The sequence below is a fragment of the Jaculus jaculus genome, chromosome 15 (assembly GCF_020740685.1).
Source record: "Jaculus jaculus isolate mJacJac1 chromosome 15, mJacJac1.mat.Y.cur, whole genome shotgun sequence".
Taxonomy (NCBI): Eukaryota; Metazoa; Chordata; class Mammalia; order Rodentia; family Dipodidae; genus Jaculus; species Jaculus jaculus.
The window spans coordinates 38,014,851-38,030,762 of record NC_059116.1 but is presented as its reverse complement, the minus strand read 5'-3'; the positions used below and the strand labels follow the sequence as shown (position 1 = coordinate 38,030,762).

The 15,912-nt window shown below is 54.1% G+C and overlaps 1 protein-coding gene across 1 annotated transcript in view; it reads left to right on the top strand.

Moving 5' to 3' along the window:
* The first annotated feature begins 298 nt into the window (after positions 1-298).
* Positions 299-15,912, top strand: part of C3 (complement C3) — a 28,229-nt gene continuing 12,615 nt past the window's right edge. The window contains exons 1-25 of the mRNA XM_004655013.2: positions 299-423; positions 1,663-1,855; positions 2,197-2,356; positions 2,457-2,527; positions 4,114-4,208; positions 4,289-4,371; positions 4,457-4,547; positions 4,665-4,767; positions 5,197-5,323; positions 5,435-5,550; positions 5,625-5,768; positions 7,095-7,304; positions 7,446-7,652; positions 7,833-7,988; positions 9,335-9,464; positions 9,687-9,758; positions 9,871-10,071; positions 10,993-11,101; positions 11,389-11,474; positions 13,166-13,308; positions 13,400-13,612; positions 14,269-14,335; positions 14,434-14,520; positions 15,009-15,212; positions 15,816-15,891. Of these exons, the coding sequence (XP_004655070.2) occupies positions 347-423; positions 1,663-1,855; positions 2,197-2,356; positions 2,457-2,527; positions 4,114-4,208; positions 4,289-4,371; positions 4,457-4,547; positions 4,665-4,767; positions 5,197-5,323; positions 5,435-5,550; positions 5,625-5,768; positions 7,095-7,304; positions 7,446-7,652; positions 7,833-7,988; positions 9,335-9,464; positions 9,687-9,758; positions 9,871-10,071; positions 10,993-11,101; positions 11,389-11,474; positions 13,166-13,308; positions 13,400-13,612; positions 14,269-14,335; positions 14,434-14,520; positions 15,009-15,212; positions 15,816-15,891 (3,221 nt within the window). The 5' untranslated portion in view covers positions 299-346. The remainder of the gene's footprint in view (positions 424-1,662; positions 1,856-2,196; positions 2,357-2,456; positions 2,528-4,113; positions 4,209-4,288; positions 4,372-4,456; positions 4,548-4,664; positions 4,768-5,196; positions 5,324-5,434; positions 5,551-5,624; positions 5,769-7,094; positions 7,305-7,445; positions 7,653-7,832; positions 7,989-9,334; positions 9,465-9,686; positions 9,759-9,870; positions 10,072-10,992; positions 11,102-11,388; positions 11,475-13,165; positions 13,309-13,399; positions 13,613-14,268; positions 14,336-14,433; positions 14,521-15,008; positions 15,213-15,815; positions 15,892-15,912) is intronic.

The window sequence follows — 15,912 nt, the reverse complement described above, 5'->3', positions numbered from 1 at the left end:
GCTCTGGAGGTGCCTGGGGCAGGTGGCTGTCTGGATCTAGTGGAGAGGAGACACCCCCAATCAGTAGCTAGCCTTCACCCCGAGCCAGTCCAGAGCAGGCCCAGGTGCTGCAGGGGAAAATGCCTCTGGTTATTCACCCCAAGACATGCTGGCCCCAGTGCTTGTGAAAAGTTTAGGAAACGGTATTGAGAAATCTGGGGCAGCACCAGGGAGGGCGGAGCCACTGGGAGAAGGGAGGACTGGGAGGAGGGACGCACAGGGACCACATAAGAGGCACTGAGAACAGCCCCAGGCCCATTCCTGCCCATCCCTCCCCTCACTGCCTCCTGCCCTCCATTCCTCCACCATGGCACCTGCCTCAGGACCCAGGCCGCTCCTGCTGCTGCTGCTGGCCAGTCTGCCCCTGGCCCTGGGGGACCCCATGTGAGTGGCCACCTTCTGGGGTGCAGTGCCTCACAGAGTTCAGAATGCAGCTGTGTGGTTTTGGTTTGGGGAATTTATTCAGGCTGGGATGTTTAAGCATTTGGCTGCTTGTGTGTGGAGGTGTTTTCAGGCTGGTTGTTTGTAGAACCCAGAAGACGTGATATTGAGGGTCAGATTTGTAGACCCACGGGTTTAGGGGTTTAGGGTGCCTGCTGTGTCTCATGATTGCAGGGTTGGGAAGTCCCAGGGAATCAGCACACTTTGGGGTCGGGGGACCCCAGGTTGTTCAACCTATGCCTTGGGGGAGGGCACTGATTGGGTCCAGGAGGTCTAGGTGCTTTCAATGTTGGATGTGTAGAGTTTGGAGTGCATGAAGGTCTGGGTGTTTGTGTTTGCAGCAAACTGTAGAGGATGTCACCTGTTAAAAGTTTTTGTTTCTTTTTTGAGGTAGGGTCTCACTCTAGCCCAGGCTGACCTGGAATTGACTATGTAGTCTCAGGGTGGCCTCGAACTCACAGCGATCCTGCTACCCCTGCCTCCCAAGTGCTGGGATTAAAGGTGTGCACAACGACGCCTAGCTGTCACCTGTTAAAAATTTTGTTGAATGCAGGTCTAGGTCTGGGGATTGGAGGTTGCTGAGATCAGCAACAGCTCCCAGTTGTCCAAGGTTTTAAAGGTCAAACTCGAGCTGGGAATGGTGGTGTGGGCCTGTGATCCTGGCCACCGCTCTGGAGGGCAGAGTGGGAGGATTGCAAATCCCAGGCTAGCCTGGGCTACAGAGCAAGCTCGAAGCCAGCCCGAGTGTCCTTGGAGAGATCCTGTCCCAAAATAAAATGTAACGACAAAGACTGCATGTATAGCTCATCGGTGGAGCACTGGGCAAACATGGGCAGAAGTCCTGGATTCAGCCCCCAGCACTGAACAGACAAATGAAAGGGAGGGAGGGAGGGAGGGAGGGAGGGAGGGAGGGAGGGAGGGAGGGAGGGAGGGAGGAAGGAAGGAAGGGAGGTGGGTGCAGATAATAGGCCAAGTTCATCTGGCTGAGGAAGTGTGGGTTGGATTGAGATGGCTGCTGCAATCCCCCGTGGAGAGGGCGGCAGTGCCCAGGAGGAATGCGGATCCAGGCACTGGCGCTGGCAAAAGTCCCTGGATCCCCTCCAGGACAACGTTGAGCCAAGTTCTGGGGAGCAAAAGACCAGCTGGGCACCAGGGAGCTAAAGGTTGGGGTCTGCCCTCTAGGTACTCCATAATCACTCCCAACATCCTGAGACTGGAAAATGAGGAGACCATAGTGCTGGAAGCCCATGAGGCCCAGGGTGACATTCCTGTCACCGTCACAGTGCATGACTTCCCCGCCAAGAAGCAGGTTCTGTCCAGTGAGAAGACAGTGCTGATGGGTGCCATGGGACACCTGGGCAATGTCACCATCAAGGTGGGTGCAGGCCGGGTTCTCCCAACACACCTGCCCACTGCATGCCCAGTTCCTCTGAGTCCTCTCTTCCCCAAGCCCCCTTCCTCCAGCCCCTTCTCCCCTATCTCTCTGGCCCTCCCCTCCGAGTCTCAGCGTCCAAGCCCCTCCCTCTGCCTCCCTCCCTTAGTCCCGTGTTCAGAGCCCCTCCCCTGTCTGAGACCCTTCGCATCTCCCCAGCATCTCTTCCCTCCCCCACCCCGGCTGGGGGGGCAGAGGCTCAGGGGAGCGCCCACGCGGGGCCAGAAGCCCCCTGGGCGTGTGCCACCCTGCAGCCCACCCCTGACCGCCCCGGCCCTGTTTAGATCCCCGCTGGTAAGGAGTTCAAGCCGAATAAGAAGCAGTTCGTGATGGTCCAGGCGAACTTCGGGGCGACGGTGGTGGAGAAGGCGGTGCTGATCAGCCTCCAGAGCGGGTACCTCTTCATCCAAACGGACAAGACCATCTACACCCCGGGCTCCACCGGTGAGCGCCAGGGGCGGCTGGGGAAGGCCGGGCTTGGTAGCTACCCCCCCTCAAGTCTGGGGTCTCATCCGGCTCTTTCTGTGTCCCCCACACCTCCCAGTCCTGTATCGGATCTTCACTGTCGACCACCAGCTGCTGCCTGTGGGCCGGACCGTCATCATCACCATTGAGGTATTGCTGCTGGGAACCCCAGCGAAGGTCTACCCATACTCGGGCACACCGAGGAAAAGAAGGGCACACCCAGAGAGACCTGCAGCGTGGGGCATAAAGCCAAGGCCCTGGTTCTGCATGAGGCCCTGACCAACGCGCTCCCAGAGCCTCAGTTTCCCCATCTGAGGAGTGGGCAGATACTAGTAATTCTATGTAGCCTTCTCCAGCTAGAGGGCCCTGAGTGAGGGGCTGCCCTCTTTGCCCACAGCCCTCCAGGGCTGCAACCTCCGGCGGGGCCAAGCCCAAGTCCTCCCCACAGCCCACCAGGCCCTGCCCACCCTGCCTCTTCCTCTCTGACCTCCCTCCTCCCTCTCTGCTTCTCCCTCGGGTGCCCTGTTCTCCCACACTTCAAGCTTAGTACCGTGCCAGGCCTTTAACAAGAGCGTCCTCAGACTCAGGGCCTTTGCAGGGCGGTGTAACCCCCCCCCAAAGAAAACCAATTTCCTCTACATAAACACTGCTTACTGGTTCACCTACACGCTATACAGTTTTACACACACACACACACACACACACACCCCTCCTCCTTTCTTGCCACCGCCCCACTCAACAAGAACTATGATTTCCATGCAGGGTAGGAGTGTTCTCTGTTCATGGTTTCTGTCCATGTGTGGTGACGTCCTCCTGCCATGCCGGCACTTAGGGAGGCGGAGGCAGGAGGATAAGGAGCTTAGGGTCATCCTCAGCTACACAGAGTTCTAGGACAGCCTGAACTACATGAGACCAAAACTAGCAGCACTGGAAGAAAAAGGGAGCCAGAAGAGACAGGACAGGAAGGGACAGGAAGTAGATCTGAGGAAGTCATGGGATGTGTCTGAAGACCCTGAGCTGGCTTTAGATGCCACGCCCATGAAGCCCATGAGAAACAGGTCTCATGCTTCTTTCTCTGCTTCTCAGACTCCTGCTTGTGTCAATTATGTCCCAAGCCAGTGAGATCAGGACCCTTTTCATTTATTTTATTTTATTATTTATTTTGAGGTAGGGTTTCACTCTAGCCCAGGCTGACCTGGAATTCACTATGCAATCTCAGAGCAGCTTAGAACTCACAGCTATCTTACTACCTCTGCCTCCCAAGTGCTGGGATTAAATTTTTATTTATTATTTACTTATTTGCAAAAGAGAGACAGAGAGCAAGCCAAGGCCTCTAGCCACTGCAAATGAACTCCAGACACATGCACTACCTTGTACATCTGGCTTTACATGAGTACTGGGGAATCGAGCCTGGGTTCTCAGGCTTTGCAGGCCAGCCTTAATGGGTGAGCCATCTCCCCAGCCCAGGGCCCTTTTTTTTTTCTGAGACTGACTTGCTACCTACTGTGCTAATGAGGCACAGGAAAGGCGGGGAGGTCAAGTAACCTCCCTGAGGTCAGACAGCTTGTAAGTGGTACAGTAGGGATTTGAACCCAGGCTGACTGACTGGGCTCCTTAGTCTTAACCACTGCCTCTGTAGACATGATTAAGCTAGTTGGAGAAGTCTGGGGGACAGACTGGACCACTAAAGGCCTCAAAAGAGCTCTTTATACCCACTCTTTTCTTTCTCCTTACAGACCCCAGATGGCATCCCCATCAAAAGAGACACTCTGTCCTCTCACAACCAGTATGGCATTTTGCCCTTGTCCTGGAACATTCCAGAGCTGGTGAAGTATGTGTGGGTCTCCAGGACAGGGCTGGGGTGGGGGGGCTGTCTCTGAGGGTGGTCACATCTCCTTACCCTCTTGGCAGCATGGGGCAATGGAAGATCCGAGCCTTCTATGAGCACACACCTGAGCAAGTCTTCTCTGCGGAGTTTGAGGTGAAAGAATACGGTGAGCCAAGGGGCCCCTGCTGGGGGATGGGAAAGAGGCACCCTAGGATGCCCGCCAATGTCACTCCACCCTCCCTCACCGCCAGTGCTGCCAAGCTTCGAAGTCTTGGTGGAGCCAGCAGAGAAATTCTACTACATCGATGATCCCAAGGGTCTGGAAGTCTCTATCACCGCCAGGTGAGGTCCACGGAGGAGCAGGGCATGGGGACAGGGGCTCTGGGTCATTATCCTCAGCCAGGGCAGCTAGGAGCCGGTCACTGGCCCGCAGAACTGAAGCCTCTCCTTGCCTCCCAGATTCTTATACCTGAAGAATGTGGACGGGACAGCCTTTGTCATCTTTGGGGTCCAGGATGGTGACCAGAGGATCTCCCTGGCCCACTCTCTCACCCGCGTTGTGGTACTGACCCTCGGCGGCCGGGCCCGGTCCTTCCCCATGCCCGGGAGCCGCACTCTCTTCTAAGACACGCCCCTCTGGACCTGGTCCCCTCCGAGCCACGCCCCTCTCTGAGACCCTCCCCTGCGTCCTGGCCCAGCGTCCCTCTCTGAGCCCACCTTCCTTAAGTCTCACGGTCCTCTGAGCCCCACCCCAAGCCACATCACTTCTGAGCCCCACCCCCACTCTCTGGACCCTTCTCTTTTGAGTCCTGCCCCTGCCTCGCCCCACCCACCCCGAAGACCCGCCCCTCCTTAGTCCCTCTGCTCCCTGAGGCCCACCCCTCTCTGAAACTCTTTTCCCGAGGTCCTCCCGTTTCTGAGCCCCTCCCTTCGCAGATCCTCCCCCCACGCCCAGAATCCTCCCCTTCTCAGCCTGGCTCCTCTCCCCCAGATAGAGAACGGCGCTGGGGAGGCGGTGCTGAGCAGACAGGTGCTCCTGGACGGGGTGCAGCCCTCCAGTGCTGATGCGCTGGTGGGGAAGTCCCTGTATGTGTCCGTCACGGTCATCCTGCACTCGGGTGAGTCCTGGTTGGAGGGAGAAGGCCCAGTAGGAAGGCCAGTCTGAGAGAGGAGGCCTGGCACCTGGAGGCTGCCAGGAAGCCAGCCCTCAAGTCATCATTTCCTCTCAGGCAGTGACATGGTGGAAGCAGAGTACAGCGGGATCCCCATTGTCACCTCCCCGTACCAAATCCACTTCACCAAGACGCCCAAGTACTTCAAGCCAGCCATGCCCTTCGACCTCATGGTGAGACCCAGAGCCGAGTCCCACTCCCACCTCCCGGATGGCCTTGCCGCCTGACCCTCCTCCATCTGTCTTAGGTGTTCGTGACCAACCCTGATGGCTCCCCAGCCCAACGTGTGCCCGTGGCGACCAAAGACAACGTTCAGGCCCTCACCCAAGATGACGGTGTGGCCAAGCTGAGCATCAACACGCCCAACAGTCGCCAGCCCCTCAGCATCACGGTGAGTGGCTGGGACCCCTGGGCCTGCTGACAGAAGGGGTCTGCCATCAGGATACCAGCCTCAAAAGTAGCAATACCTATCTGCAAAGGGGGTCTGCCTCCCACAACCCGGTGCCCAGAGATCTGAGATGCTTTGGTCCTTGTGTGTGCAAGGAGCGGCCTCGTCTTCCTGCCTTTTGCACGAAGGAGTCTGAAAATTATTATTATTATTATTATTATTATTTTCTTTTTTTGAGGTAGGATCTCACACTAGCCCAGGCTGGCTTTGAACTCACATCAATCCTCCTAACTCTACCTTCCGCTGCTGGGATTACAGGCGTGTGCCACCATGTCCCATACTGCTGGGATTATAGGCATGCACCTGGCTTCTAAGGAGTTTTTGTGTATTTTTTTAGTTTAAATTATTATTACTACTACTACTTTGGTGCCCTCTTTTCCCTCATCCTTGCCCGCATTCCACTGGGGACCCTCCTCAGTTTTAAATATGTATTTCTTATTTGTTAAAAATTTATTTAGTATATGTACCATGGTACTTTGGTGTTGAAATTTCTTTTCTTTAACCATCTCTGTGAGCCTCTGGGGAAATCTTCCTGTCTCCTTGCTGGGGCTACAGAAGCCTTCCACAGCTTTTTGCCTTTTTATGTGGAGTCTTGGGGATCCAAACTCCGGTCCTTAGGTTTGTGAGGCAGGTTCTTTACACACTGAGCCGTCTCCCAGCTCCGAGTGTGGGTCTTACAATGCTGGCTTCTGGGGAGGAGGTAGCTTGGCCATGCTGCCGAGGAAGGAGTGGTCTCTGCCTGCTCCCAAGCTGGCCCCCCTCTGCCTTTCCAGGAGGCCTGCCCCACGTGTGGGCTCTGAGCATGTCCAAGTCCCTCATGGCTGTTGTGACAAAACCACAGCTTGATGATGAAATTCATGAGTCATTTAAGTTCTGGAGGTTGGGCATGGCAAAATCCAGGTGTGACAGGGTGATTTCTGGAGGTTCCAGGGAGAGTCTGGTCTTTTCTAGAATCCACAGCCTCTTCCTCCTCCTCTTCCTTCTTCATTCCTCCCCTTTCTCCACTTCTTCATCCTTCCTCGTCTTCCTTCTTTCTCCCTCTTCCCCCTTCCTCCTTTTCTGTCCTTATACTCTCCCCTCCCCTCCTCTTCCCCACTCTTCTGTGTTCCAAATGCTCCCATGCCATGACCCAGATCACCCAGCAGGCTCCCTTCCCCCAACACAGGCCCTTAACTGTCACCATTTGTGAAGGTCACCTATTCCTCGGTCTCAGGGACTCCTGGCAGGTATCTCTGGGGAGACCAGCAAGCCTCTCCTCTCCTCACCCAGGTGCGCACAATGAAGGAGGGCATCCCCGAGGCACGGCAGGCCTCCAGGACCATGCAGGCCCAGCCCTATGGCACCATGCACAGCTCCAACAACTATCTCCACTTGTCTGTGTCCCGGGTGGAGTTCAAGCCGGGCGACACTCTGAACGTCAACTTCCACCTGCGGACCGACGCTGGCCAGGAAGCCAAGATCCAATACTATACATACCTGGTTCGTGGCTGCCTGGAACCTCATCCCTTCCTCCCCAGTTATCCTGCACCCCCAGAACCCCTCCCCAGCACTGGGTCTCCCCAACCATACAACCTGACCCTCATCTTGGTCCTTACGCCCCCCTCCCCCCCGTGTCTCCAGGTCATGAACAAAGGGAAGCTGTTGAAGGTGGGCCGCCAGACTCGGGAGCCGGGCCAGGACCTGGTGGTGCTACCCCTGACCATCACGACTGACTTCATCCCTTCCTTCCGCCTGGTGGCCTACTACACCCTGGTTGGCGCTAGTGGCCAGAGAGAGGTGGTGGCTGACTCCGTGTGGGTGGATGTCAGAGATTCGTGTGTGGGCACGGTGAGCCTTTTGGGTCTCCTCCTCCATTGCTTCCCTTTCTACCCATCTTGCCTCATCTTTCTGTCCATCTCTCCCTCTCGCCATCTGTTCCCCTCTTTTCCCACATCTCTCTCTGTCCCTCTCTCCATATCTTTCCCACTTTGCCTGTCTGACTCTCTCCCTGACTCTCCCCACCCACAGCTGGAGGTCAAAGGTAACCAGGACAAGAAACAGCCTCTACCTGGGCAGCAGATGACACTCACGATACAGGGTGACCATGGGGCCCGAGTGGGGCTGGTGGCTGTGGATAAGGGTGTGTTTGTGTTGAACAAGAAGAACAAACTCACTCAGAGTAAGGTAGGTACTTGTATCACAGAGGCCAGGCAAGTTGGCAGAGGGTGAAATGAGCAGGAATGAGACTGGAAAGAGCGATGAATAGGGGTTGGAGAGAGCAGAGAGTAGAGGGCAGAACAGAGGCCAGGTGTGGTCACCAGAAGAGCTCCTGCCTAGAACCCACAGTGAGGGCTGGGGGCGTGGTCAGAGGTAGAGTGACAGCCTAGAACCCACAGTGAGGGCTGGGGGCGTGGTCAGAGGTAGAGTGACAGCCTGGAACCCACAGTGAGGGCTGGGGGCGTGGTCAGAGGTAGAGTGACAGCCTGGAACCCACAGTGAGGCTGGGGGCGTGGTCAGAGGTAGAGTGACAGCCTAGAACCCACAGTGAGGGCTGGGGGCGTGGTCAGAGGTAGAGTGACAGCCTAGAACCCACGCTGGGGGCGTGGTCAGAGGTAGAGTGACAGTCTAGAACCCACAGTGAGGGCTGGGGGCGTGGTCATAGGTAGAGTGACAGCCTAGACTCCACAGTGAGGGCTGGGGGCGTGGTCAGAGGTAGAGTGACAGCCTGGAACCCACAGTGAGGGCTGGGGGCGTGGTCAGAGGTAGAGTGACAGCCTGGAACCCACAGTGAGGGCTGGGGGCGTGGTCAGCGGTAGAGTGACAGCCTGGAACCCACAGTGAGGGCTGGGGGCGTGGTCAGAGGTAGAGTGACGGCCTAGAACCCACAGTGAGGGCTGGGGTGTGGTCAGAGGTAGAGTGACAGCCTAGAACCCACAGTGAGGGCTGGGGGCGTGGTCAGAGGTAGAGTGACAGCCTGGAACCCACAGTGAGGGCTGGGGGCGTGGTCAGAGGTAGAGTGACAGCCTAGAACCCACAGTGAGGGCTGGGGGCGTGGTCAGAGGTAGAGTGACAGCCTAGAACCCACCCTGAGGAGCTGGGAGTATGGCTTGGTGGTAAATCCTCTGCTGTGGTGAAGGACTGGGATGAGGAGTAAGGAGGAGGCAGCCTGGATCCCTATGGAGAGGAGATAGGAATGAGATAGAGGAGGAGGGATTAGCCATGGTTCTGTACAGGGCTGGGAAGGGAGGTGTATCTGAGCTAGTAAGAGCATGGGAATGAGGCTGGGCACAGGGTGGGGGCTCAGCCAAGCATCGGGTTTGCATCCCGATGAGGGGACTTGGGATTAAGACAAACAGGCACAGGATGGTAAGTGGCATGCAGAACAGAGCTTGGAGTGGCAGGGGCCGAGGTTGGAGTGGGGATGAGAGTGGGTGGGTGGGGAGGGCTCAGGAGCTCTGCGTGTCACTTAGGGTTAGCTCTGTTGACCTGGCCTCTGCCCACCCCCAACATGCTACCCGACCCTCTGGCAGATCTGGGATGTGGTAGAAAAGGCAGACATTGGCTGCACCCCAGGCAGCGGGCAGGACTACGCAGGTGTCTTCACGGACGCGGGCCTGGCCTTCAAGACCAGCCTCGGTCTGCAGACTGCACAGAGATCAGGTGAGGAGGAACCCAGGGGCTGGCACAGGGAGGGACACCCCTCGCCTTCCAGAGGCTACAAGCAGCACCCTGGAATCAGGAGCCCCCCATCGGTGGTCCTAGCCCATCACTACTATCCGAGCCTCAGTTGATATGTCGGCCAACTGGGACAATCGCACTCAAACCTCACCGATGTCATACGAGGCAGGTATCCATCTCATTTCGGATCCATCTGCCCCTCAGATCTTGAATGCCCCAAGCCAGCTGCACGCCAGCGCCGCTCTGTACAACTTATGGAAAAGAGAATGGACAAAGGTATGCACTGTCTGCTTGGGAGGTGGGTGCTTGCCCTCCCTGGAGTCTACCTGTGGCTCTCTTGCTTGGGGGCCCCCTGACCAAGACTGACCCGGGGTCTGGGCTCCCACAGCGGGGCAATACAAAGACAAGATGCTGCGGAAGTGTTGCGAGGATGGCATGCGTGAGAACCCCATGCAGTTCTCCTGCGACCAGCGGGCACGCTACATCTCCCAGGGTAAGGCCTGTGTGAAGGCCTTCATGGACTGCTGCACCCATCTTGTCCAGCTGCGGAAGCAATACCAACGGGACCATGAGCTGGACCTGGCCAGGAGTGAGTGTGGGGGGGGACACTCCTTCCGGTTAATGAGGGGGAAGGATCCACCTGTCTGGTGAAAGGGTACCCCTAGCAGTGAAGGGAGAAGATCCTTGACTGGGGGAGATAGGGACTCACCCCAGGTGCACAGGGCTTGTGACCCCAGCATGGGGAAGAAAGACAGAAAGTGAGAAGGGTCACAAGTTCAAGGTCAGCCTCAAACATACTACCCCTAAGCTATACCCTCCCACGCCAAAACAAATTCATCTGAAAACAAAGAGTAAATTCTCTTATACTGATGGCCTTTTAAAGCCAAAGACAGTGGCACATGCCTGCCATCCCAGCATGTTGAAGGCAGAGGCAGGAGGATGGGTACAACCACTCAGCAAGTTGCAGGCTAGCTTGGATTCTATTCATCATCATATCAACACAGCTGTAAAATGCCATTTTTCCTTTTCTTTTCTTTTCTTTTCTTCTTCCTTTCTTTTTTTTCTTTTTCTTTTTCTTTTTCTTTCTTTCTTTCTTTCTTTCTTTCTTTTTTTTTTTTTTGAGGGAGGATCCCACTCTACCTACCTCAGGTCGATCTGGAATTCACTATGTAGTCTTAGGCTGGTCTTGAACTCACAGCGAATCCTCCTACCTCTGCCTCCCAAGTGCTGGGATTAAGTTGTGCACCACCATGCTCAGCAAGGTCTCACTCCAACCTGGAACTCAAGCTTGGACTAGCCTCAAACTCGTAGCAATTCTTCTGCCTCAATCTCCCGAGTACTGGGATTAAAAGCACAGACCTTCATGCCCAGTTTGGATCCCAGAGGCAGACCTACCTGGGGCTGATGTAAACCTATCACCTAGCTCCAGATGCATCTCCTCAGCTAAGAAAGACATATGAGGGCGCTACTAGCAAAATAGGCCTTTTCCAAACCAACTGTTTGCTCTCAGGTGACCTGGATGATGAAATAATTCCTGAGGAAGACATCATCTCACGAAGTCAGTTTCCAGAAAGCTGGCTATGGAACATAGAAGATTTAAACGAGCCAGGGAAAGATGGGTGAGACTGGGGTGCCCCCACTCCACATTCCTCCCCTCAGGCCACCTAGCATCTGCCCAGACCATCTATTTAATTCACACGTCATTTGCATGTACCTACTAACTTCCCTCTAGAGTCGCTGTGTAATGCCGCAGGCTAAACTGGGAAAGCTGGAATCTGGGTTCCTGACCCATGTAACATCTCCAGAGCCCCTTCAGCCTGTCTCATGGGACCCTGCACATCCATACTCCCCCTCCACACTGCTAGACACCATCTCCTTGTAATGCTGTGACCTCTTCCACACCCAGAATCTCCACGAAAGTCATGAAGATCTTTCTCAAGGACACCATTACGACTTGGGAGATCCTGGCCGTGAGCTTGTCAGACAAGAAGGGTGAGAGAGGGGCTGTGGAGATGGGTAAAGTGCTTACTATGAAAGCATAAAGTCCTGAGTTACATCTCCAGAAACCAACATCAAATTTTAAAAGCTGGGCATAGTGGCATTTGTCTGTAATGCCAGCACTGGGGAGGCAAAGACAGGAGGATCCCTGGGGCTTGCTGACCATCTTGTCTACCCTAAACAGGGAGCTCCAGGCTAGTGGGAAACTCTGTCTCAAAAAATAAATAAATAAAAATAAAAGGGGGAAGTTAGGGAGAGATAGCTCAGTAGGTAAGGTTTGCCCAAGCAAGCATGAAGGCCAGAGTTTGATCCCTGGTATCCACATAAAAAGCTGAGTGCTGGGACTGGAGAGATGCAGTTAAAGGCACTTGCTTACAAAGCCTGAAAGCCTGATAGCATGGGTTCCATTCCCCACTACCCCCATAAAGCCAGATGTACAAAGAAGCACATGGGTCTGGAGTTCATTTTCTGTGGCAGGAGGCCATGGCACACCATTTTCTCCCTCTCCTTCCTCTCTACCTGTTTTCTCTCTCTCTCTCCCCCCCCCTCATAAATACATAAATAAAATCTTTAAAAATGCTGAGTGTGGCCGTGCACACCTATAACCTCAGTTCTGTGGGGGAGCAGACATAGCAGAATCGCTGGGGTTCACCAGCCAGCTAGTTTGACCGCGTTCAGCAGTTCTGGATTCAGTGAGCGAGTCCATCTCAGAGAACACATGGATCGGCGATGGAGAAGGACACCATCGCCCTTTCTCCTCTGGCCTCTGCATGTGTGTCCATGGGGTGGGGCATCTACACACACATGCATCGTACACATGATGCCACACTTACTACACATATACATGGCAAATATAAAAAGAATAAAAGAGCCTGGTTTGAGCATCTTGTCCACTCCTGCATCCTGCTACCTTAACCCTTCACACTGTGTTTTTTATTTTTTTTATCATGAGTTTCATTTTATTTATTTTTTTCAATTTATTTTATTAACAACTTCCATGATTATAAACAATATCCCATGGTAATGCCCTCCCTCCCCCCACTTTCCCCTTTGACACTCCATTCTCCATCATGTCCCTTCCCCTGTCAATCAGTCTCTCTTTTATTTTGATGTCATCTTTTCCTGCTATTATGATGGTCTTGTGTAGGTAGTGTCAGGCACTGTGAGGTCATGGATATCCAGGCCATTTTGTGTCTGGAGGAGCATGTTGTAAGGAGTCCTACCCTTCCTTTGGCTCTTACATTCTTTCCACCACCTCTTCCGCATTAGACCCTGGGCCTTGGAAGGTGTGATTGAGATGTTACTCAGTACTCCAGTCACTTCTTTCCAGCACCAGGATGCCTTCTGAGTCATCCCAAGGTCACTGCCATCTGAAAAGCTAAGGTTCTCTACCAAAAGTGAGAGTAGCATTACTATAAGGGTATGAACATTAAGAGATGTGCTTACTGGGCAGTTTGATCAGCATAGCATATACATTTTTCCAGACAGCAGCAGACGTTACACCCCTAGGGCTCACGACTACCCATTTTAAGTTTTCAGTATCAGGGATGTGTTTCCCCCCCATGGAGCAGGCTTCCAGTCCAATTGGAGGGCAGTTGGTTTCCATCATGACATACATGCCACTATTGCACCCGTTGGCTCATTTGGCCTGACTGGCCAAACCTGTGTCTTTTCTTGATCTTCAGGGATCTGTGTGGCGCATCCTTATGAGATCACCGTGATGCAAGATTTCTTTATCGACCTGCGGCTTCCCTACTCGGTGGTGCGCAACGAGCAGGTGGAAGTCCGAGCTGTCCTCTTTAACTACCGGGAGGATGAAAGCCTCAGGGTAGGGACAGTTCCCAGCTCACAGGCGAGGCACAAGGGTGGCTGTGGGCACACACACCTGTCCTGACTCCCGCTCACCCACCCACCCATAGGTGAGGGTGGAACTCCTCCACAACCCCGCCTTCTGCAGCCTGGCCACGGCCAAGAGGCGCCACTACCAGACTGTGGTCATCCCCCCCAAGTCCTCTGTGCCCGTGCCTTACGTGATAGTCCCCTTGAAGACCGGCCTGCAGGAGGTGGAGGTCAAAGCCGCAGTCTACAATCATTTCATCAGTGATGGTGTCAAGAAAACACTGAAGGTCGTGGTGAGTCCTTGGAAACACCTGCTGTCCATGACCTTCAGGAAAGGGCCTGATCTCTGTGCTGTTGACCCCCACTCTGAGACACCAGGGATTATTGCAGAGCCTGGCAGAGAGAGGGAAAGGAGGGGGCTGGAGGTGGTGGCACACTGTAATCCTGTCCATTCACAGAGACAAAAGCCCCTCAAATTGTATTTTTAAAATATTTTTAATTTTTATTTGTTTATTTGAGAGAGAGAGGGAAAGATACAGAAATAGAGAGAGAGAGAATGGGTGCACCAAGGCCTCCAGCCACTGCAAACGAACTCCAGGTGCATGTGCCACTTTGTGTATCTGGCTTACATGGGTCCTGGAGAATTGAACCTAAGTCCTTTGGCTTTGCAGGCAAGTGCTTTAACTGCTAAGCCACCTCTCCAGCCTAATTTTAAGAGTTTTGTTATTTTATTATTAATTTAATTTGTTGCAAATTTGCACAGAAAGAGTGTAACATAGGTGTCTGGATTGCCTTTTCTTTATAAGGGAGGTTAAAGAACGGGCCCTCATCAGTGAGAAGGCAGGTTCAGGTGCCAGGTAAACTCTACAAGGGTCATTCTCAGAACAGTGTCCAGCTGACCATATCTGTATTTGTCCTTTGATTCACCATCCTCCCCAATCTTGGGTAGCCGGAAGGAATCAGAGTCAACAAGACTGTGGCTGTTCGGACACTGGATCCAGAAAAGCAAGGACAAGGTAAAGCAGCTACAAGAGAGGGCCAGCTATAAGGCCTGGGACACCACACAGCCAGGGCCAGGCAGGACCCTGCCATTCATGTCTCCTCCACCCTGCAGACGGGGTTCAGAGGGAGCACATCCCACCTGCAGACCTCAGCGACCAAGTTCCAGACACAGAGTCTGAGACCAGCATCCTCGTACAAGGTAAGGCACTGTCATCCTCAGTCCTACTGTGTGCCTCCCAAGGTGAAGCACCCTCAGTCCTACTGTGTGCCAGACAAAGTGAAGCACACAAGTGGTTTTCAGGGAATGGCTGAAGCCATGAGAAGGCAGCTGAGTTCCATCTAATATTGGGGAAAGGGAAGGGAAGAGAAAGGAAGGAACGAATAGGAGGGAAGAAGTCAGGAAAGGGAAGGGAGGTAAAAGGAAAGGGAAGAGAAGAAAGGAAGGGAAGGAAAGGAAAGGAGGGAGGGAGGCTTCCTAGAACAGAACAGAGGCAAAGAACATTTCACAAGATCTGTGTCAGCAACTAGTTATTTTAGTATTGCTGACACTAAACATTCATGGGCTCTGTCAAATATAAGACACCCCAAACTGGTGCAGGACCCCTACTCAGTCCCCAGCCCCTCCCTACAGGCTGTTCTGTGTCTGAGGCTTAGACGGTCACTTGTGTCCTCACATCCCTGCTGCAGGGACGCCTGTGGTCCAGATGATTGAGGATGCTGTGGATGGAGAGCGGCTGAAACACCTGATCGTCACGCCTTCTGGGTGCGGGGAGCAGAACATGATTGGCATGACGCCCACAGTCATTGCTGTGCACTACCTGGACCAAACCGAGCAGTGGGAGACGTTCGGCCTGGATAAGCGGCAGGAAGCTCTGGAGCTCATCAGGAAGGGTGAGTGTCCTGCCAGGGACCAGTACTGTCCTGAGCTCAGCTCCTCTGTCTTAGTCCTCTTCCGTCCTCCCAAGGACACTTCTCCTCTTCCCAAGACCCTTCCTTCCTCCCAAGACCCTTCCTCTCAAGGCCTGCCTCTGCATTTAAGACCCATATTTCTTTCTAAGACCCTTCTCTTGTATTTAAAACCCACTTCTCCTCCCTCTTCCTCCCACCTCTGCATCTCCTGTCCTTTGAACACACCTCCCCCATCTCTGATTCCTGGACCCCAGCAACCCCAGCTATAGTTTCTGTCCCCAGAATCCATCCCACCTTGGGCCTCCACCCCTCTCTGCACACCTGTCTCGGTGTGTGTGGCTTCCATGTCCCTCCTCTCTCTCTAATGAAATTCCACCCCCAGCATGCCCTCCTAACTCTCTTGTCCTCCTCTCAAATTCTCATACCTCTCCACATCCTTTCCAAGTAATTCTCCTTAAAGATCCCCCTCCGTATCCAGGATGCCAACCCTTCCCTCTGTGAACCCATCACACCCCACATAGCATCTTTAACCCTCTCCAGACACCTGCCACCCCGTCTTGGGTGACCCCATCTCTTCCCCCACAGGGTACACACAGCAGCTGGCCTTCAAGCAACCAAACAATGCCTATGCTGCCTTCAACAACCGTGCACCCAGCACTTGGTGAGTAGGAAGGTCAGCTTG